General features: G+C 39.3%; 1 protein-coding gene across 1 annotated transcript in view; it reads right to left on the bottom strand.

Moving 5' to 3' along the window:
• Positions 1 to 23899, bottom strand: part of ATF6 (activating transcription factor 6) — a 243699-nt gene that overhangs the window by 128509 nt on the left and 91291 nt on the right. The window contains exons 11-14 of the mRNA XM_018046547.1: positions 20390 to 20503; positions 19197 to 19296; positions 4485 to 4552; positions 49 to 160 (exon numbers count right to left, since the gene is read on the bottom strand). Coding sequence (XP_017902036.1) covers positions 49 to 160; positions 4485 to 4552; positions 19197 to 19296; positions 20390 to 20503 — 394 coding nt within the window. The remainder of the gene's footprint in view (positions 1 to 48; positions 161 to 4484; positions 4553 to 19196; positions 19297 to 20389; positions 20504 to 23899) is intronic.

Raw genomic sequence — 23899 nt, 5'->3', positions numbered from 1 at the left:
CAGCAAGTATTCAAAAATATTTCTTTTATTCTTTCAAAATGAACTTACCCTTCGAAATGACACAACATAAAATGTGTCTCCCCTTCTGCGGATAGCTTCAAAGAAGTCTTGGTAACTTCTGGGTGAAGCATAATACACCTGTAGCTCACTCCCTGAGTTCCTGCTGAAGTAAGAAAATGGCAAAGTGCTCTTAAACTGATGAATTTCTATCCTCTCAAAAATGCTTCCTAATCTAAGGTGACATCTGAATCATAAGAATCTCTCTCAACCAAAATATTAGTAACATTTTGGCAGTAATTTTTATAATAACATTTTGAAAAGCTAAGATCCAGTTCACTAAAGCTAAACTCTCATTTCTGAATCAAGGCTCTAAAATGTACCAGACAGTCAAGTGCATTGCAAAGCATGTAAAAACAACAGAAGAACCAGAAAACAGACTTTTGCATCCATTTGCATGATTTTAAAATTTTGGTAACAAAAATTAAGTCTGAGGAAAAGTTTTTTTTCACCATTCTGTCAAATCTGTGAAAGCACAGTTGCCTATGAGGCTGCACAAAAGGTGAAAAAGAGCTTAGGATCTGGAAACAAATATACCTGTCTCTGAACTGCTGTTCCACCCGTCAACTGGGCATTGTTGGGGAAATCCATCCCTGAGCAACTACATTTTCCTCATCAGTAAATGAGGGTAACTACATAAACCTTTCAGGACTATCCCTGGGATCAGAGATGTTAGTACCAAGCATGTTACTCCTATGGGTCCTGTTCCATAGGAGTCACTCAACAATTATTAACCATAGACATTAGAAGTATCATGTCAGTGCCTTGGTAAAATTATACCTAAAAATGTAACACCTCAAACCACATCATATCCCGAAAGATGTCTCAAATGGTATTAATATAGTTCTTAATAATATTTTCAGAGTCTTTTATTGTTTAGTACAGTAAGCTAATACCTAAAGTTAAAGAGAGTAAAGAAAAGTTTATTTTTCTTCAAAAACAAAAATCATATATATTTAATTCTTATAGGTGCTTCTATGTCTTCAAACTTTTATTAACTTAAGAGGAAGGAAAGATTGACCTAAAAAGAAATTATAAATGAGCCATGCCATAAAAACTTCCTTTGAAATAATTTCACGTACTCAATAGGCCATTCCTAACTAATATTTTGCCTGCTACTGCTAAGTCGCTTCAGTCATGTCCGACTCTGTGCGACGCCATAGATGGCAGCCCACCAGCTCCACCGTCCCTGGGATTCTCCAGGCAAGAACACTGGAGTGGGTTGCCATTTCCTTCCCAATGCATGAAAGTGAAAAGTGAAAGTGAAGTCGCTCAGTCGTGTCCGACTCTCAGCGACCCCATGGACTGCAGCCCACCAGGCTCCTCTGTCCATGGGATTTTCCAGGCAAGAGTACTGGAGTGGGGTGCCATTGCCTTCTCACAACTCTTATTATTTACAGTAGTTATGTTCTGTAAAGTCAGTGTGAACTCTGAATGAGAAAACACTGAACCATTCTCCTAAGGGAAATATAGGTTAGGTTCCTGTGAGCCCTTAGTTACAGCATTTTTGTTAACTGATCAACATATAACCTTGCTTTATATGTTTCCATCTAAAGACACTTTCTTTTACAAATACTGTTCACTCATTAACAAAGCACTCACAGCCAACAGCACTATAACCCGTGCACAAATGAAGTCTATCTAGCTCATATTTTCTCGACATGGCCCAATACAGCTTTCTCGAGCGCTCACAAACACTAGGCAGCACACCTCAGAACTAATGCTTGGGGGCAATTTGAGATGGTGGATTCACGAGCGAAAGTCATGCGATGTAAAGAATAGGGCGCTGAATAGATCTCGGAAAGGACAAGTGTTTATAGTATGAGAGCTGAAACAGGAAGCCAAAGTATTGTTTTGCTGAAATTCACCTGGGAATGCAAATGACTATGAAAGTACCTTGAGTATTGATTGGGGGTACAAATAAATTTTCTCAACTACGAGGATTCATAAATACAGAATACATGAATAAAGAAGGTCAACTATAATTCCCGTCAAAACATTTTTTTAAAACCGTTTTTTAAATAGCAGTTTAGGTTCAAGTAGTTTTCAGTTTTAAATAGCAACTTTGAGGCCAGTCCATGTCTGACGTAGGGTGCAGCTTGCTTGGGGCTGGTGCATGGGGATGACCCAGAGAGATGTTGTGGGGAGGGAGGTGGGAGGGGGGTTCATGTTTGGGAACGCATGTAAGAATTAAAGATTTTAAAATTAAAAAAAAAAAAAATGCATACTTCCCAAAGCAAAAAAAAAAATTAAAAAAAATAAAATAAAAGAAATGCAAAAGGCAAAATGGCTGTCTGAGGAGGTCTTACAGATACTTGTGAAAAGAAGAGACGCGAAAGGCAAAGAGAAAAGGAAAAATATACCCACTTGAATGCAGAGTTCCAAAGAATAGCAAGGAGAGTTAAGAAAGCCTTCCTCAGTGACCAGTGCAAAGAAATAGAGGAAAACAACAGAATGGGAAAGACTAGAGATCTCTTCAAGACAATTAGAGATACCAAGGGAACATTTCATGCAAAGATGGGCTCAATAAAGGACAGAAATGGTATGGACCTAATAGAAGCAGAGATATTAAGAAGAGGTAGCAAGAATACACAGAAGAACCGTACAAAAAAGATCTTCATGACCCAGATAATCATGACGATGTGATCACTCACCTAGAGCCAGACATGCTAGAGTGTGAAGTCAAGTGGGCCTTAGGAAGCATCACTATGAACAAAGCTAGTGGAGGTGATGGAATTCCAGTTGAGCTATTTCAAATCCTGAAAGATGATGCTGTCAAAGTGCTACACACAATATGCCAGCAAATTTGGAAAACTCAGCAGTGGCCACAGGACTGGAAAAGGTCAATTTTCATTCCAATCCCAAAGAAAGGCAATGCCAATGAATGCTCAAACTGCCGCACAATTGCACTCATCTCACACGCTAGTAAAGTAAAAATTTTCCAAGCCAGGCTTCAATGGTACATGAATTGTGAACTTCCAGATGTTCAGGCTGGTTTTAGAAAAGGCAGAGGAACCAGAGATCAAACTGCCAACATCCATCGGATCATCAAAAAAGCAAGGGAGTTCCAGAAAAGCATCTACTTCTGCCTTTGACTATGCCAAAGGCTTTGACTGTGTGGACCACCACAAACTGTGGAAAATTGTTCAAGAGATGGGCGTACCAGACCACCTGACCTGCCTCTTAAGAAATCTGTATGAAGGCCAGGAAGCAACAGTTAGAACTGGACATGGAACAACAGACTGGTTCCAAATAGGGAAAGGAGTACGTCAAGGCTGTATATTGTCACCCGGCTTATTTAACTTATATGCAGAATACATCAAGAGAAACGCTGGGCCGGAAGAAGCACAAGCTGGAATCAAGACTGCCGGGAGAAATATCAATAGCCTCAGATATGCAGATGACACCACCCTTATGGCAGAAAACAAAGGAGAACTGAAGAGCCTCTTGCTGAACGTGAAAGAGGAGAGTGAAAAAAGTTGGCTTAAAGCTCAACATTCAGGAAACTAAGATTATGGCATCTGGTCCCATCACTTCATGGGAAATAGATGGGGGAACAGTGACAGACTATTTTGGGGGGCTCCAAAATCACAGCACATTGTGACTGCAGCCATGAAATGCAGAGACACTTGCTCCTTAGAAGAAAAGTAATGACCAACCTACACATCATATTAAAAAGCAGAGATATTACTTTGCCAAAAAAGTCCATCTAGTCAAGGCTATGGTTTTTCCAGTGGTCATATATGGAAGTGAGAGTTGGACTATAAAGAGAGCTGAGCACCGAGGAATTTATGCTTTTGAACTGTGGTGTTGGAGAAGACTCTTGAGAGTCCCTTGGACTGCAAGGAGAGCCAACTAGTCCATCCTAAAGGAAATGAGTCCTGAATATTCAATGGAAGGACTGATGCTGAAGCTGAAACTCCAATACTTTGGCCACCTGATGTGAAGAACTGACTCATTTGAAAAGACCCTGATGCTGGGAAAGACTCAAGGCACGAGGAGAAGGGAAAAAACAGAGGATGAGATGGTTGCATGGCATCACTGACTCAATGGACATGAGTTTGAGTAAGCTCTAGGAGTTGGTGATGGACAGGGAGACCTGGCGTGCTGCAGTGCATGGGCTCACAAAGAGTCAGACACAACTCAGTGACTGAACTAAGAGATTAAAAACATTTTTAACTAATGAAGAAATAATATGCCATCATAATAATGTGTCAAAAAACGAATATATTTTTAACATACACATAGTAATTGAATGAAATATTCTGACTACAGAGATCTATAAGTTACTACATATAGCTGAACAATCTATTTCTATAAGATAATGATGGGAACAAGTTTAAGATGGAAGCAAAGTGTGCATTTCAACTTTACTGAAATACTAGGTATTTAGAATTCCTTAACCAAGAGCCTCCACACTTTCTTACCTGATACTAGTGGTTTCTGTGTATTGGACAGCCATGAGCTGAGAATTTGAGCCCTGTTCCAGAGCACCCTGAAAGAAAAGAAAATGTTTTAATGTTATATAATGAAATTATTTGAAAAGTTTCCTATATTGAGCATCTATATTTGTATTTACTAAACTTCACTGAAGTATTCTTAAAGTTTTTTTCATGAATATTCTGACATTAAGTTTACATAACTAAATACTAATAAAGAAATTAGAACTCATTTGGTCATATTCTGGGCTGAAAGACGTGTCTTATGGACAGTAAGACATTTAAGGGACTTCCCATAAAGATTCAAGATATAGCCACAAAACTTAGTCCAAGTATCACAGGTTTTATGACCAGCTCATACAAGTATTACTGAACGTATAACTTAAGCATTAGTCACTCAGGCATGACTGACTCTTTGCGATCCCTTGGGCTATAGCCCACCAGGCTCCCTTGTCCATGGAATTCTCCATACAAGAATACTGGAGTGTGTAGCCATTCCCTTCTCCAGGGGATCTTCCCAACCCAGGGATCAAACCCAGACCCACTGCACTGCAGGGAGATTCTTACTGTCAGAGCCACCAGGGAAATCATTAACAACTTGTGTTTGTCTCAAATAATTATTTTCCCAATGAAAATTTCCTAAAGTATGAAAAGAAAGTAAAGTCATATCAGACTCTTTGCTGACCCCTGGACTATACAGTCCATGGAATTTTCTAGGCCAGAATACTGGAGTGTGTAGCCTTTCCCTTCTCCAGGGGATTTTCCCAACCCAGGGACACATCTCCTGCAATGCAGGCAGATTCTTTACCAGCTGAGCCAAAAGGGAAGCCCAAAGTATGAAAGGACCAGAACAAAACTAGATGCTAATGTTTACTTTGAGTAAACACAAAGATCTTCATGCCTACATAGACCTATAGACTAGTCCATCACTAAAGAGATCTCACCAATGACTCTTCGCCTTCTAGAGCCATTAGTGGTCTACATAGACTATGGTAGAAACTTCTCTCCCACTTAGCATCTGCTTTGCACTGAGTCTGAGTCTGAAGTCGCTCAGTCGTGTCCGACTCTTTGCAACCCCATGGACTGTAGCCTATCAGGCTCCTCCTTCCATGGGATTTTCCAGGCAAGAGTGCTGGAGTGGATTGCCATTTCCTTCTCCAGGGGATCTTCCCAACCCAGGAATCGAACCCAGATCTCCCGCATTGCAGACAGATGCTTTACCGTCTGAGCCACCAGGGAAGCTACATACTGCTTTGCACTACATCTTCTTATATACCCTGGCAGCTTTGTAAATTGATCTTCAAAAAACTTTTATAAGACTATCAGAGTTCAAGAGCACATTAGGAATTGACTTTACTATTACCTTGTCAGTGACTTAGCTAACTTTAATCACAAGATTACTAGCATTTGTTTGTTACTGTATCCATCCATTCTTCCTTCAGCAATCAAACTTTCATAGAATGTGCCTACTACATGTACAGGTGCTACAGAATTTGACTTCTGCCATCAGGAAGCTTGCAGTGTAACTGGGAAGACAATACAGTATAATGCTAAAACACAAGAATATACAAAGGGTTAAGGGAAGAGAAGAGGGAACAATTTTGTTTGGTGGTGGATGGAACCAATATGCAAGGATGAAAAGAGGGCTTCCAATTCCTGGCTCTGTAACAAATCAAGGGTCTTATTTTATAAAAAACGAATGTAGGTCTTAAATATTGTAAGTGCTCAAAAACGTATTAAACAAAAATAAAAAGAGCACACATAAAATGAAAAGAAAAAGATACTTAAATAATAAAATATTATACTTACTGATATGCTTATCAAGTAGTGAACAAATCCAAAATTAAACTACAGTTAGTGGATAATATAAATTTTAAAATAAACAGGTTAAATAGTAGATGAATTTTAAATGATTTTGCTACTTTGGCACATATGAAATAAGCACAGAAGTCTGAAAAAAGCCAGATTTCTTTTCACAGATTCAGAAATGAGTGGGTAGGCTTCAAAGAAAGCTGAGTGACTTACAGAGACAGCAGGCAAACAGAAACTGAACATGCCATTTACCTATTCAAGATTTACACCAATAAACAAAGGGACTTGTGAAAATTTGGCCATGAACTTCAACATTTTTAGCTCTGTAGACTTAGCACAGGGTTACAATCAGAAAAAATTTTTAAAAAAGTGAGACATTTACATAGAAATGCAGTACTTGGAAGCAATCTCAAAAACAACAGAATGATCTCTGTTCGTTTCCAAAGCAAACCATTCAATATCATAATAATCCAAGTCTATGCCCCAACCAGTAACGCTGAAGAAGCTGAAGTTGAACGGTTCTATGAAGACCTACAAGACCTTTTAGAACTAACACCCAAAAAAGATGTTCTTTTCATGATAGGGGACTGGAATGCAAAAGTAGGAAGTCAAGAAACACGTGGAGTAACAGGCAAATTTGGCCTTGGAATGTGGAATGAAGCAGGGCAAAGACTAATAGAGTTTTGCCAAGAAAATGCGCTGGTCATAACAAACACTCTCTTCCAACAACACAAGAGAAGACTGTACACATGAATATCACCAGATGGTCAACACCTAAATCAGATTGATTATATTCTTTGCAGCCAAAGATGGAGAAGCTCTATACAGTCAACAAAAACAAGACTGGGAGCTGACTGTGGCTCAGATCATGAACTCCTTATTGCCAAATTCAGACTTAAACTGAAGAAAGCAGGGAAAACCACTAGACCATTCAGGTATGACCTAAATCAAATCCCTTATGATTATACAGTGGAAGTGAGACAGATTTAAGGGCCTAGATCTGATAGATAGAGTGCCTGATGAACTATGGAATGAGGTTTGTGACATTGTACAGGAGACAGGGATCAAGACCATCCCCATGGAAAAGAAATGCAAAAAAGTAAAATGGCTATCTGGGGAAGCCTTACATATAGCTGTGAAAAGAAGAGAAGCAAAAAGCAGAGGAGAAAAGGAAAGATATAAGCATCTGAGTGCAGAGTTCCAAAGAATAGCAAGAAGAGATAAGAAAGCCTTCCTCAGCGATCAATGCAAAGAAGTCGAGGAAAACAACAGAATGGGAAAGACTAGAGATCTCTTCAAGAAAATTAGAGATACCAGGGGAACATTTCATGCAAAGATGGGCTTGATAAAGGACAAAAATGGTATGGACCTAACAGAAGCAGAAGATATTAAGAAGAGGTGGCAAGAATACACAGAGGAACTGTACAAAAAAGATCTTCATGACCAAGATAATCACGATGATGTGAACACTCACCTAGAGCCAGACATTCTGGAAAGTGAAGTCAAGTGGGCCTCTGAAAGCATCACTACAAATAAAGCTAGTGCAGGCGATGGAATTCCAGTTGAGCTATTTCAAATCCTGAAAGATGATGCTGTGAAAGTGCTGCACTCAATATGCCAGCAAATTTGGAAAACTCAGCAGTGGCCATAGGGCTGGAAAAATTCAATTTTCATTCCAATCCCAAAGAAAGGCAATGCCAAAGAATGCTCAAACTGCCGCACGATTGCACTCATCTCACACGCTAGTAAAGTAATGCTCAAGATTCTCCAAGCTAGTCTTCACCAATATGTAAACCGTGAACTTCCAGATGTTCAAGCTGGTTTTAGGAAAGGCAGAGGAACCAGAGATCAAATTGCCAACATCCGCTGGATCATTGAAAAAGCAAGAGAGTTCCAGAAAAACATCTATTTCTGCCTTATTAACTATGCCAAAGCCCTTGACTGTGTGGATCACAATACACTGTGGAAAATTCTGAATGAGATGGGAATACCAGACCACCTGACCTGCCTCTTGAGAAACCTATATGCAGGTCAGAAAGCAACAGTTAGAACTGGACATGGAACAACAGACTGGTTCCAAAGAGGAAAAGGAGTACGTCAAGGCTATATATTATCACTCTGCTTATTTAATTTTTATGCAGAGTACATCATGAGAAATGCTGGAAGAAGCACAAGCTGGAATCAAGATTGCCGGGAGAAATATCAATAACCTCAGATATGCAGATGACACCATCCTTATGGCAGAAAGTGAAGAGGAACTAAAAAGCCTCTTGATGAAAGTGAAAGTGAAGAGTGAAAAAGTTGGCTTAAAGCTCAACATTCAAAAAACGAAGATCATGGCATCTGGTCCCATCACTTCATGGGAAATAGATGGGGAAACAGTGGAAACAGTGTCAGACTATTTTTTGGGGCTCCAAAATCACTGCAGATGTTGACGGCAGCCATGAAAGTAAAGGACGCTTACTCCTTGGAAGAAAAGTTATGACCAACCAAGGTAGCATATTCAAAAGCAGAGACATTACTTTGCCAACAAAGGTCCGTCTAGTCAAGGCTATGGTTTTTCCTGTGGTCATGTATGGATGTGAGAGTTGGACTGTGAAGAAGGCTGAGTGCCGAACAATTGATGCTTTTGAACTGTGGTGTTGGAGAAGGCTCTTGAGAGTCCCTTGGACTGCAAGGAGATCCAACCAGTCCATTCTGAAGGAGATCAGCCCTGGGATTTCTTTGGAAGGAATGATGCTAAAGCTGAAGCTCTACTACTTTGGCCACCTCATGCGAAGAGTTGACTCATTGGTAAAGACTCTGATGCTGGGAGGGACTGGGGACAGGAGGAGAAGGGGACAACAGAGGATTAGATGGCTGGATGGCATCACCGACTCGATGGACGTGAGTCTGAGTGAACTCCGGGAGTTGGTGATGGACAGGGAGGCCTGGCGTGCCGCGATTCACGGCGTCGCAGAGTCAGACATGACTGAGCGACTGAACTGAAGTGAGAAAGATGTTAAAATCTCCAATTATGTTGTAGATTTGTTTTCCCCTTTAATTCTGTCATTTTTCTGCACTGTTTTTGAAACTTTGTTATTTGGAGCCTATACATTTAGAATTGAATGCTCCTCTCAATATGAAATTTGATTGTCTTCTGTAATATTCTCTATTTACTTTGTTTGATTAACATAGCCACATCAGCATTCTAATGCTTAGTGTTTGCACATAAAACACACTTTACCCTTTATTTGCATCTGTCTGTGTCTTTATGTTTAAAATGTCATTTCTTGCAAAGAGCATGTAGTTGAGTCTTCCCTTTTAAAAAATCTACTTTGTTAATTTCTCCCTTTTAATTGATATGTTTAGGCCATTAACTTTAATTACTAATATAGTTGAGTTTGTTTCTACTACCCTGGTATATATTTTCTATTTATCCTAATTATTCTTTATTTGTTTATTCTTTTGGCTGAAATATACACTTTTTTAGCATTTCAGTTTTACTGATGATATAACCTTTTATCTATTCCTTGTGCTCATTTTTAGTGGTTGCTCTAGAGATTATACTTTGATCTTTAAGCTACTAGTCTACCTTCAAATATTACTTGAACTATATAAAAACTTTGTAAGAGTATAATTCCTTTTATCCCCCTCCCTTTTTGTTCTTATTATCTTATATTTTATATCTAAACAAACTATAAACCACAACAAGCTGCTGTAAGTTTTGCTTTTAAAATAGTCTTTTTAAGATCCCAAATAGCTAAAGCAATGCTGGAAAAGAAAAAAAATGGAGCTGGAAGAATCAGGGTCCCTGACTTCAGGCTACACTAGAAAGCCTGTCATCAAAAGAGTATGATACTGGCAGAAAAATAGAAATATTGATCAATGAAACAGGACAGAAAACCCAGAAATGAACCCATGCACCTATGGTCAATTTATGACAAAGGAGGCAAAATTATACAGTATAAAAAAAACAGTCTCTTCAACAAATGGTGCTGGGAAAATAGGACCACTACATGTAAAAAAATGAAATAAGGTCATTCTTTAATACCATACATGCAAATAAGCTCAAAATGGATTAAAGACCTAAATGTGAGACTGGACACTATAAAACTACTAGAGGAAAACATAGGCAGAAGACTCCGACAAAAACGCAGCAGTATATTTTTGGATCTGTCCCCAGAATAATGGAAATAAAAACAAAAATAAACAAATGACATCTACTTAAAGTCAAAAGCTTTTACACAGAAAAGGAAACAATAAACAAGGCAAAAAGATTGGGAGAAAATATTTACAAATGATGTCACTGACAAAGGATTAGTCTCCTAAATTTACAAACAGCTCATGATGCTTAACAGCATCAAAACAAACAATCCAATCAAAAAATGGGCAGAAGACCTAAACAGACATTTCTCAAATGAAGGTATACAGACGGTCAAGAGGCTCCTGAAAAGATGTTCAACACGGTTAATTATCAAAATGGCTATCATCGAAAAATCCACAAACAATAAATGCTAGAGAAGGTGTAGAGAGAAGGAAACCCTCCTACACTGTTGGTGGGAATTTAACTGGTACAGCCAGTGTGAAGAACAGTATGGAGTTTCCTTAAAAATATAAAAACAGAGCTACCATATGACCCTGCAATCCCACTCTTGGGCATGTATCTTGAGAAAAACATGATCTCAAATGATACATGCACCCCAATGTTCATTGCAGCACTATTCACAATAGCCAAGACATGGAAGCAACCTAAATTTCCATCAACAGAGGAATGAATGAAGGAGATGGGGTACACATATACACTGGAATATTACTTAGCCATTAAAAAGAATGAAATAACGCCATTCTGTAGCAACATGGATGGACCTAGAGATTGTCATAGTGAGTAAAGTTACATCAGACAGAGAAAGAGAAAAATCATATGACATCCCTTATATGCAAAATCTTTTTTTCTAAAAAGACATGATAAAAATGAACTTACAAAACAGAAAGACACTCAGACTTAGAAAATGGGTAAAGGGATAGTTAGGGAGCTTGGGATGGACATGTACACACTGCTATATTTAAAATGGATAACCAACAAGGACCTACTGTGCATACAGCACATGGAACTCTGCTCAGTGTTACGTGGCAGCCTGGATGCCACTCCTAGGGGAGTTTGAGGGAGAATGGATACATGCATATGTATGGCTGAGCCCCTTCATTGCTCACCTGAAACTATCACATTGTTAATCGGCTATACCCGATTTCCTTGCAGAAGGAAATGACAACCCACTCCAGTATTCTTGCCTGGAGAAACCCATGGACAGAGGAGCTTGGTGGGCTACAGTCCACGGGTTGCAAAGAGTCGGACACAACTAAGTGACTTCACTTTCATACCCCAATACAAAATAAAAAGTTTTTTAAGATAATAGTCTTTTAAAGACTTTGATATACACAAAATAAAGATACTGAAACAAACAAAAAAACAGCCATTTATTTTTATCCAGATATTTAACCATTGTGGTGCTTTTCACTCCTGATAATCTGGTGTTCTGTCTGGTACCATTTCCCTTAGTCTGAAAAACTCATGTTAGTATTTCTTATAGTGCAGATCTTCTGGAGACAAATTATCTCAGTTTTTATCTGTCTGAAAATATCTTTATTTTGCCTTCATTTGGAATGATATTTTTACTAATTTGCCCCTTTATCTTTTCTAATAACTCACAGTCCAGGAAGAGGGCAGAATTATGAAATGGGACAAATCAAATCAAGAATATAAGGCTTAGAGATGACAGAAATTTAAAAAATAATGTTCATTTGTCAAATTTATAGAATACCTTATTGGACTATTAGGTCCTTTGCACAAGAAGGTTGAAATGAGCAAAGAAGACTAAGCAGAGTAGATACAGGTTTTGTATACTAAGAAACAAAGCCAGATGAATTCTTTATATGCTTTGGTATCAACAACAGCAGAAGCAGAATGACTCTTTTTCCCCTAACTGACCAAGAACTTCATTTAACCTTTAACAAACATAGATTTATCCTTGTCATTCCTTTTTTCTGTAATAGCTAAGACTCCCATTTTTTACCATTATCTAAGCTCCCTACTAAAAATATATGTACCCAAGATAGCAGAAAAAGAGATAAGATTTTAAACTACAAATCTCCAAATGTTCAAAACCCATGAAATTAAAGAAAAATTCTTTATCTTCCACTAAAATTTCTGTAAGATTAAAGAACACCAAGCACCCTTACAAAGTTAACTCTCTGCTTATTTATCTAATGAACAGGAAAGAATAACATGAAAAAATATGTCAAAAGATAAGACAAAAAGCTTATTTAGGCCAATGATTTAATCTATTTTTCATAAAGCCCATTTTGCCAGCTGTGTGGAATTCTCCACTGGCAACAGTCTCTTCCTGCTCCCTTTTCACTCTTCCCTGTATAACAAAGGATGAAAGCCTGACAACTACATTACCCAAACTTTTTTGCTACCAGGGTCTAGATATAATTTAGGTTCTACCAATAATATTCACTTGCACCAGATTTGGAAAACAGAGGGAGACAGAGTTCATTTTTTTCTCTGGCCATGGAGGCAGCTAACGTGTAGGCTTTGGCAGATGCGAGTTTTGGCAGTACTAGACACTGTATTCCAATGCGACTAAGCAGCTTTGGGACTTTGAGGTAACTATGACATTAGTAATGATTGCCTGTCGCCTCCAGAAGTACTACCAACAAATAAAGTTGTTATAATAGGTGAACAAAAGGTGAGTGGCCCAGAGAAACACACAATGCATAATCAGAGACTCTCAATGTTAGAGCTTAAGCTCATTTAGACTAAACCTCATTATTTTATAGATGAAAACAGTCCCTTACTGGTTAAAAGTCCATGGTTCTCAATATCCTTTTAATGTACTTTAGAACATATATACTGCTTCCAATTAGTTTCCAAATAATCAAATAGTTAAGGCGTACCATTAGCATATCCACTAGCTTCCCTTGTGGCTCAGCTGGTAAAGAATCTGCCCGCAATGCGAGACCTAGGTTCAATCCCTGGGTCGGGAAGATCCCCTGGAGAAGGGAACGGCTACCCACTCCAGTATTCTGACCTGGAGAATTCCAGGGACTATACAGTCCATGGGGTTGCAAAGAGTTGGATGCAACTTTCACTTTTACTTTATCTTCCCTGGTGGCTGATGGTAAAGCATCTGCCTGCAATGTGGGAGACCTGGGTTCGATCCCTGGGTCGGGAAGATACCCTGGAGAAGGAAATGGCAACTCACTCCAGTACTGTTGCCTGGAAAATTCCATGGATAGAAGAGCCTGTCCATGGGGCTATAGTCCATGGGGTCGCAAAAGAGTCAGACATGATTGAGCGACTTCCCTTTTTTAGCATATAACCAGTTAAACCTGGTGAAACGTATCCCATCCCGAAATGAAACGTCTTGATTCTTAGAGCTTCTCCATTTCTCTGTTTCCATTAATGGGGATCATCTTGAAGTAATTTTCTCATTTTATTTTTACTTCCTGAACCCACATCAATCAGCCTTTTGTCATTACCACTCTCCAATGAGACAACTTTCGTCAATCACTTGTTGCTGAGGCTTAGTCACTAAATTGTGTGCAGTTCTATTGCTAACCCATGGACTGGAGCCTGCCTGGCTCCTCTGTCCATGGGATTTCCCAGGCAAGAGTATTGGAGTGGGCTGCCATTTCCTTCTCCAGGGGAATCTTTCTGACCCAGGATCAAACCTGGGTCTTCCACATTGCAGGCAGACTCTTTACCATCTGCACCACCAAGGAAGCTTTTAATCCAGCTTTATTCTGCTTCTTGATGTTCCTCAATATGTAAACTGTTTTTTCCTGAGGGTTACTAATACTTTCTATTCTCTTGCTTTAGAAGCTGTTTTTCCAAATTTTCTCCTAGATCTTTACATTATTTGATCCTCCATTTAAGGCCTATGGCAAAAGCAGTGTTCTCACCAAAACCCTCTTCTTCCCAAGTACATAGGAAAACTACATTTGCCAAACCTACTGCAAGGGAGACTAGGAAAAGTAACAGAGTTTTAGTCAACTGAACAGTGGCAAAGGCCATGCCTTATCCCTAAAATATTTTGCATAATTTTCCAAACTTTCTTCCCCAACATCCAAAGCTAGAAGTAAAGAATTTCAAGTTGGTGAGGCCACAATGTGGAAGAACCTGGATTCCTTAGTCACTGCTTGGAGGAAAGCCATTCTAGAGAGCTATCTCAAACTCTGAGTGGGTGAGAAACAAATTTTTATTCCAATCGGCTACTGAGATTTTGAGGCTAGCTGCTGTTGTTTGGTTGCTAAGTTGTGCCCAGCTCTTTGAGAACTCCATGAACTGCAGCATGCCAGGCTTGTGACAGTTCAGTTCAGTTGCTCACTCGTGTCCGACTCTCTGTGACCCCATGAATAGCAGCACACCAGGGCTCCCTGTCCATCACCAACTCCCGGAGTTCACTCAGACTCGCGTCCATAGAGTCAGTGATGCCATCCAGCCATCTCATCCTCGGTCGTCCCCTTCTTCTCCTGCCCCCAAATCCCTCCCAGCATCAGAGTCTTTTCCAATGAGTCAACTCTTCGCATGAGGTGGCCAAAGTACTGGAGTTTCAGCTTTAGCATCATTCCTTCCAAAGAAATCCCAGGGCTTATCTCCTTCAGAATGGACTGGTTGGATCTCCTTGTAGTTAGTCCAAGGGACTCTCAAGAGTCTTCTCCAACTCCACAGTTCAAAAGCATCAATTCTTCTGCGCTCAGCTTTCTTCACAGTCCAACTCTCACATCCATACATGACTACTGGAAAAACCATAGCCTTGACTAGATGGACCTTAATCGGCAAAGTAATGTCTCTACTTTTGAATATGCTATCTAGGTTAGTCATAACTTTTCTTCCAAGGAGCAAGCGTCTTTTAATTTCATGGCTGCAGTCACCATCTGCAGTGATTTTGGAGCCCCCAAAAATAAAGTCTGACACTGTTTCCACTGTTTCTCCATCTATTTCCCGTGGAGTGATGGGACCGGATGCCATGATCTTCGTTTTCTGAATGTTGAGCTTTAAGCCAACTTTTTCACTCTCCTCTCTTACTTTCATCAAGAGGCTTTTTAGTTCCTCTTCACTTTCTGCCATAAGGGTGGTGTCATCTGCATATCTGAGGTTATTGATATTTCTCCCGGCAATCTTGATTCCAGCTTGTGTTTCTTCCAGTCCAGCGTTTCTCATAATGTACTCTGAATATAAGTTAAATAAGCAGGGTGACAATATACAGCCTTGACATACTCCTTTTCCTATTTGGAACCAGTCTGTTGTTCCATGTCCAGTTCTAACTGTTGCTTCCTGGCCTGTATACAGATTTCTCAAGAGGCAGGTTAGGTGGTCTGGTATTCCCATCTCTTTCAGAATTTTCCACAGTTTATTGTGATCTACACAGTCAAAGGCTTTGGCATAGTCAATAAAGCAGAAATAGATGTTTTTCTGGAACTCTCTTGCTTTTTCCATGATCCAGTGGATGCTGGCAATTTGATCTCTGGTTCCTCTGCCTTTTCTAAAACCAGCTTGAACATCTGGAAGTTCACGGTTCACGTATTGCTGAAGCCTAGCTTGGAGAATCTTGAGCATTACTTTACTAGCGTGTGAGATGAGTGCAATCGTGCGGCAGTTTGAGCATTCTTTGGCATTGCCTTTCTTTGGGATTGGAATGAAAATTGACCTTTTCCAGTCCTGTGGCCACTGTTGAGTTTTTTAAATTTTCTGGCATATTGAGTACAGCATTTTCATAGCATCGTCTTTCAGGATTTGAAATAGCTCAACTGGAATTCCATCACCTCCACTACCTTTGTTCGTAGTGATGCTTTCAGAGGCCCACTTGACTTCACATTCCAGAATGTCTGGCTCTAGATGAGTGATCACATCATCGTGATTATCTTGGTCATGAAGATCTTTTTTGTACAGTTCTTCTGTGTATTCTTGCCACCTCTTCTTAATATCTTCTGCTTCTGTTAGGTCCATACCATTTCTGTCCTTTATCGAGCCCATCTTTGAATGAAATACTTCCTTGATATCTCTAATTTTCTTGAAGAGATCTCTAGTCTTTCCCATTCTGTTGTTTTCCTCGATTTCTTTGCATTGATCGCTGAGGAAGGCTTTCTTATCTCTTCTTGCTATTCTTTGGAACTCTGCATTCAGATGCTTATATCTTTCCTTTTCTTCTCTGCTTTTTGCTTCTCTTCTTTTCACAGCTATGTTTAAGGCTTCCCCAGATAGCCATTTTACTTTTTTGCATTTCTTTTCCATGGGGATGGTCTTGATCCCTGTCTCCTGTACAGTGTCACAAACCTCATTCCATAGTTCATCAGGCACTCTATCTATCAGATCTAGGCCCTTAAATCTATGTCTCACTTCCACTGTATAATCATAAGGGTCATACCTGAATGGTCTAGCGGTTTTCCCTGCTTTCTTCAATTTAAGTCTGAATTTGGTAATAAGGAGTTCATGATCTGAGCCACAGTCAGCTCTCGGTCTTGTTTTTGTTGACTGTATAGAGCTTCTCCATCTTTGGCTGCAAAGAATATAATCAATCTGATTTCGGTGTTGACCATCTGGTGATGTCCATGTGTAGAGTCTTCTCCTGTGTTGTTGGAAGAGAGTGTTTGCTAGGACCAGTGCATTATCTTGGCAAAACTCTATTTGTCTTTGCCCTGCTTCATTCCGTAGTCCAAGGCCAAATTTGCCTGTTACTCCAGGTGTTTCTTGACTCCCTACTTTTTCATTCCAGCCCCCTATAATGAAAAAGACATCAGCTGGTAATAATTACCTTGACAATACCTTACTCAAGTGGAATCTCTTTAGAGAAGGCTTCTCTTACCACCCCATCTAAAATAGCCACTTACCTCTCAATTCAAACTCTAACCCTGTTTTTCTTTAAAGAACTTTTAATTTTGAGTCAGTGAGTCAAAGTTGCTCAGTTGGGTCTGATCCAACACCATGGACTGCAGCTCACAGGCCCCTCTGTCCATGGAATTTTCCAGGCAAGAATACTGGGGTGGTTTGCCATTCCCTTCTCCAGGGAGTCTTCCCGACCCACGGATCAAACCCAGATTTCCTACACTGCAGGCAGATTCTTTCCTGAGCCACCAGGAAAGCCCTTTGAGTGTATTTAAACATTTATTTACTTATTTTTTTAAGTTAATCTTTTCCCTCAGGATGAGAACTTTAAAGATCCACTCTCAGATTTCCCTGGTGGTACAGTGGATAAGAATCTGCCTGCCATCTACTGTAGAGCACATGGAAATCTGCTCAATATTATGCGGCAGCCTGGATGGGAGAGGGGATTGGGGAAAAATGGATCCAGGAATGACTGAGTCCCTTTGCTGTTTACCTGAAACCATCACTACATTGTTAATCTACTACACCCCACTACAAAATAAAACATTAAAAAAAAAAAAAAGAATCCTCCTGCTAGTGCAGCAAACAGAGGTTTTACTGCTGGTCTGGAAGATTCCACACGCTGCAGAGCAACTAAGCCCCTGTATCACAACAACTGAGTTTGCGTGCTGCAACTACTGAAGCCAGTACACCTAGATAGAGCCTGTGCTCTGCAACAAGTGAAGCCACTGCAACGAGAAGCCTGCACACCAAAACCAGAGGACAGCCCCTCCTCTCCACAGCTAGGGAAAGCCTGTGTGCAGTCACGGAGGCCCAGCACACCCGGAAATGCACAAGGTCCGTTCTCTTCCGGTTTCACATATACACTGTGGAATTATTAACTAAGGTCACCATGCAGTGAACCACATCCCTGTGACTTCTTTATTTCATTACTAGAAGTTTGTACCCTCCCCCCACCACCTCTGGCAACCACCATGAGTTTGGTGTGTTTTTTAAGATTCCACATGTAAATGAGATCATACGGTATTTATCTTTTCTGGGTCTGACTTATTTCACTTGACTTGTTTATAGTTTATCTTTCGCATTAGAATGTAAGTTCCATGAAGGCAGGTACTCTATCATACTCTCTACTATATTCCCAAAGCCTAGAATAAAACCTGGCTCATTATTACTACCACAGGTAACATTTGTTAGAAGCTTGCAATGTGTCAATCTAAGTAATTCAGAAATAGTATTAGATACTGGAATGACAGAAAGACTATAAATGTGCTTCGTGGTAAAAAAAACAACGAAAAGATTTAAGACAGAAGCCCAGCTAAACAGGTTCTAAATAAGAGCTGTCAATAACCCGTAGTGCTACAAGTCTAAATACAAAAATGCTCTCCATGGAGATGTGCCTTCAATCCCAAGCTGTCCTACATTTGAAAAGTTCTAAGAACAGAAGAGATAAACAGTATCATTTGTTAAGTTTTTTGTGCCAAGAACAGCTGATGCAGACCCACGCAAAGGAACTCAGGACTTGAAAGCCAATTTGAGAGACGGAGCAGGAAAGAGCACCATGCCTGAACAGGAAGCACTAGCGCTATAAAACCTAAATGAGTGCTGTGAAACCTGGGAGGAGGGCTTCAGTGGCCATGACAGCTGCACCAGTAGCAGCAGGAGGCAGCAGGAGGTGGTTAAAGTTCAAGCTTCCCAAGTTATCCAGGGAAGACAGCAACCCACCTGCAGGAAGCCTTCTAACAAGTATGCCAAGTGAGAGTCTTAATCGTGAAAGTGTTAGTAGCTCAGTAGTGTCTGACTCTTAGCGACCCCATGGACTGTAGCCTGCCAGGCTCCTCTGTTCACGGAGTTCTCCGAGCAAGATACTGGAGTGGGTTGCCATTTCCTTCTCCAGGGGATTGTCCCAACCCAAGGATTGAACCTGGGTCTCCTGTATTGCAGGCAGATTCTTTACTATCTCAGCCACCAAGGAAGCCCACAAATATGCCAACTGTTGTTAGAGACAAGCAGAAACAAACCTGAAGAATACGAGTTTTCTGTTGATTGTTCGTCATTCTTCTTGACTTGGTCCTTTCCACTTCGTGTCTATGAACCCATCCTCGAAGTTCATGATTTAACCTATAAAATAGCTTAATTGATTAAACATATTTCATAGAAACAGATGTTTCACCTTTGACTGGAAAGGAATTTAATCATGTTCTGAGGTTCTGAAGAGCATTCCAAATGCCTAACGATTCAATATTCTTTTGACTTAAGAAAGCGAAGACACTTAATGTTAGTTGTTTTTAATGACTTGCATTTTTATATGGTAGTCTCCTCAATCTTGAGTTCAAAGTTCAAAGAAAATCATAGCTAAATACCTGCCCAACATAAATACTAAATGCAGAAGTTTTTCCACAAAAAAAGTATTTCTGTTTCTGCTCTTGGACTATGTACACACAAATACTGGAGATGCTGGAGAGCATAGAACAAGTCATAGGACTCCTAACCACAAATGGATACATCAAGGCCTTTGAAACTCATGCTCTTTGGGGAGAAGAAAAAGAATCAATCAACTGCTCAGGAAGAGAATTTTCAAGGCACTATATTCCAAATTTTCCAAAACTGAAAAAAAAAATTTTTAAGCCCAGTTCAAATATAACTTCCCTTTATTTTGCTTACTTTTTAAAGCAGTTGTGGAGATGTCAGACTATACTTACTTTTCTACAGTTGATTACTACATACCACATACACACACACAAAAACTGAAGCAGTTTTTAAGGTGTGAAGATAGGATCCAAAAATCATAGGAAAAAACAACTCAAGGGAAGAGTAAATAAAGAAAAATACATTAATGTGAAAGTGATTCCAGAATCACATATCTTCAAATTACTACCTTCCTAATTTAAAGGAAAAGGTACCTTCCAATATGAATGTTACCACCTGCAAATCTAACACTTACCCTGAATTTTTATATTAATATCATTCTTTAGTTTTCAAATAAGACATATTTAAGCATACAACTCCAATATAATCACATAAAATAGACCCAATACCCCCTTTATCAGGTTGGTGGGGAAACTGAACAATTGATATGCCTGCCTATGGTTCTGCAAGAAATAATTCAGAGTTTTCTCAGGTATTTGGTTAATCTGAATTAATATCTTTCTAGGTTCCACAGCTAAGCACGGGAACCCAATCAGCTATATCTGCAACAACTGACAACACTCACCTGAGAGATTCTGTTGTGTTTATCAGGGGCTGACAGGGAGGTGGAGGAATATAGAGTAATGGTTCTTCAGTTAGCACCATCAGGGCTTTGTCATTTGAAACAGAATGGTCATATCTGAAACATAAATGTACAAAATGTGTTGCCTTGTGTCTTATATTCCTAAGAAGAAGTTTGCTATAAGAAAGTCATTGCTAGCATTGTTTTCATGGAAATAAAAATATAAACAAGTACAGTCCTACTATACAGCAGAGAACTATATTCAGTATTCTATGATAAGTCATAATGGAAAAGAATGTTAAAAAGGAATGTGTGTGTGTACACACAGCACTAATTAACACAATACTGTATATCAACTATACTTCTATACTTCAATAAAAACATTTTTGTAAATATTTTAAATAGAACATACTGCAAGCAAGAAGTAAATGTGATTTAAAATGGAGGGAAATATATACCATATAGCACAAACATCAGTTTGCAGTTTTCTACAGAGATTATCAAGGTAGTTCACATTTACTGCCCAATTATTAAGTACTTAAAACTAAAAATACAATGATAACACATAGTTCATGTCTTCAGTGAACTCGAGGCATACTCAGTGATGCTGGAACACAGGAGGGAACACAGTAAGACGCTAAACTGGGGGAAAGACCCACTGATGGATAGGAAAGACTTAACGATTGACAGTGAAGTATTACGTAACCAGGACTGAAGTTTTGTGCTCATTCTCAATGCTGTGATAAGAGAACTGAATAGTCTCCTTAAAAGAGTGTCTGTGTATATATCCCAGTGTTCATTACAGCACTATCTGCAATAGCCAGGACATGGAAGCAACCTAGATGTCCACTGATAGATGAGCAGACAAAGAAGTTGTGGCACATATATACAATAAAATATTACTCAGCCATAAAAAGGAACATGTTTCAGTCAGCCCTAGTGAAGTGGATAAATCTAGAGCCTGTTATACAGTGACATAAATCAGAAATAGAAAAATAAATATCATGAATTAACACATATGTATGGAATCTAGAAAAACCAGCACTGATGAGCCTCTTTAAACAGAGACTCAGATGTAGAAAACAGACTTGGGACACAGCGGGGGAAGGAGCAGACAGGACAAATTGAGAGAGTAGCACTGAGACATATACAGTGCAATATGTGAAGCAGACAGCTAACGGGAAGGGGCTGTGCAACACGGGCAGCTCAGCACGGTACTCAGGGACAGCCTGGAAGGGTAGGAGAGGCTGGAGCGGGGAGGGGGAGGTTCAAGAGGGAGACATATATATATTATGGCTGATTCATGCTGTTATATGGAAGAAACCAATACAATATTATAAAACAATTATCCTCCAATTAAAAACAATTAAAAAAAAACATCTGTGTGTGGTAAGGGAAAGGAAAAGCATAAAATACTTGGCAGGAGAAAAGTAAAAGCCTTGAAAAGCTAAATATTAGAATCATGGAGGAATCCCTAATAAAACACCTGACTGACATTAACCACTTACTCCATTAGCTTTAAAAAATATACTTTCCTAATCATCACAGTGATCTATATCATGTGAATTCATATCCAGAGTGTGATGTAGTAAGCAAAACATGGGTTCCTAATCAGATCCTAATCTGAGTTGAGGATATTATTGCTATTTATTCCCATCAGTCTATTTTAACCTTTCTTTCTAAGAAATCTGAATTCTGTCTTGAATTTCTTTATATATAATACTTTATGTACAATACTTTCTATATATACAATACCATATATTATATATACTTTATACACAATATATGGATTTAGAAAACTAGATTTATTAAAATTCAAAAAGAAAAACACAAAATTGGACATGGCTAGATTTGTGCTTTTCAATCAACAATAGATATTTTTTGAATACCAACTATGTGCCTGATACTGTGCTAGGTGATGGAATTCCAACAGGGAACAGGGAAATGAAGTCCAATCCTCCATGATCTTGATGGAGAAGATGGACCAAATACAAGAAAACAAACACATAGAATAAATCCAAACTGAGGTAAGAGCTATGAAAAAAACATATGGTTGAGATAGAAAACCAAATAACAATGTCTACTTCAGATAAAATGGTCTGAGAAGGAGATGGTATTTAAGACAAGGCGTAAAGGATGACAAGAAGCCAAACCTATAAAAACTGGGGGAAGAGTGTTCTAGATAGAGGCAGGTGGGAAAATGGAGGCTTTATGGAATTTAAAGAAAACTCACCAGCTGAAAAGTTGTAAGTAAGTGAGGGAGGCACAAGACGTTTGGAAAGACAGAGACCAATCATGATAAGGAATTACTAAATGTAATAAGAAGCCACAAAACAGTGTTAGCGACCCCATGGACACGACTGAGTGACTTCACTTTCACTTTTCACTTTTATGCACTGGAGAAGGAAATGGCAACCCACTCCAGTGTTCTTGCCTAGAGAATCCCAGGGATGGGGGAGCCTGGTGGGCTGCCGTCTATGGGGTTGCACAGAGTCAGACATGACTGAAGTGACTTAACAGCAATAGCAACAGCAACAGAAAAGTGATATATTTTTAATTTATACGTATCCCTTGCTATTGTACCAAAATCAGTTTTGATGGAGGCAAAAGGGGAAGCTGGGAGACCAGTTAGAGTGGAAAACCACTCTGCCTTGCACTTGGTAAATTCTCTCAGTTAGGAGAGATCAATAGCAATCTGGGCAAGAGCTGAAGATACTATGACTAAAGTGGTGGCAGTGAAGATAAAAAATGAACCAATTCAAGATAATATTTGGAAAGAATATCAATAGCACTTGTTCAAAGGGAGGAACTAGGGTCTCTGGCTTGAGCAACAGAAATGAAGACGCGTACTCTACAGAAGTGGGTGGAACTAGAATATGGAAAAGGACCTAGAGTTTCACTGTGCAGGTGTCAAGTTCAAAATGTTAAGAGAAGTAAAGGAACTACTGGATATATGACTTTGGAGACTCAAAGTCTGGACAGGAAATGAAAGAGAGTCATCAGGATATACAGAAATGGACTGTGTGCTAAATTATGGCATAAAGGGGAAAAAAAAAGTTCACAGCTCTATACTTTAGGATTTGGATAGAAGAGGAGCCTACAAAGATGAAGCAGAGCCCATGAAAACAGAGGAAACCAAACTGCAGCAATACTAAAGGAGAATGCTTCAAGGAGTGATCTATACAGCCAAATGCCGAGGAAAGATCAAGATAGAGTTTTCACTGGATTTGACAATGCTGAAATCACTGGCCACTTTGACAAAAATAATTTTTGCAGTGTGGAAAACTAACTTTAGATAAAACTTAAAGACTTCTAAGTATGCCACATACAAGTGGGAAAAAGCAACAGCAGAGGGTATATACACCATTCTTCCCTGCAGCTGCACCAGAAACATTCCTGATGCCCTTTCTTCTGCCTACTGGCGTTGTTATTCAGAATAAAACAGTGATGGTGGTACCCAGGTAATGAACTCACATACAAAAGGAAATCAGCTCAAATTAACTGTTGAGGGAG

Source organism: Capra hircus, chromosome 3 (assembly GCF_001704415.2).
Source record: "Capra hircus breed San Clemente chromosome 3, ASM170441v1, whole genome shotgun sequence".
NCBI lineage: Eukaryota > Metazoa > Chordata > Mammalia > Artiodactyla > Bovidae > Capra > Capra hircus.
The sequence above is the reverse complement of the archived record's forward strand: the minus strand, read 5'-3'. Positions and strand labels throughout refer to the sequence as shown.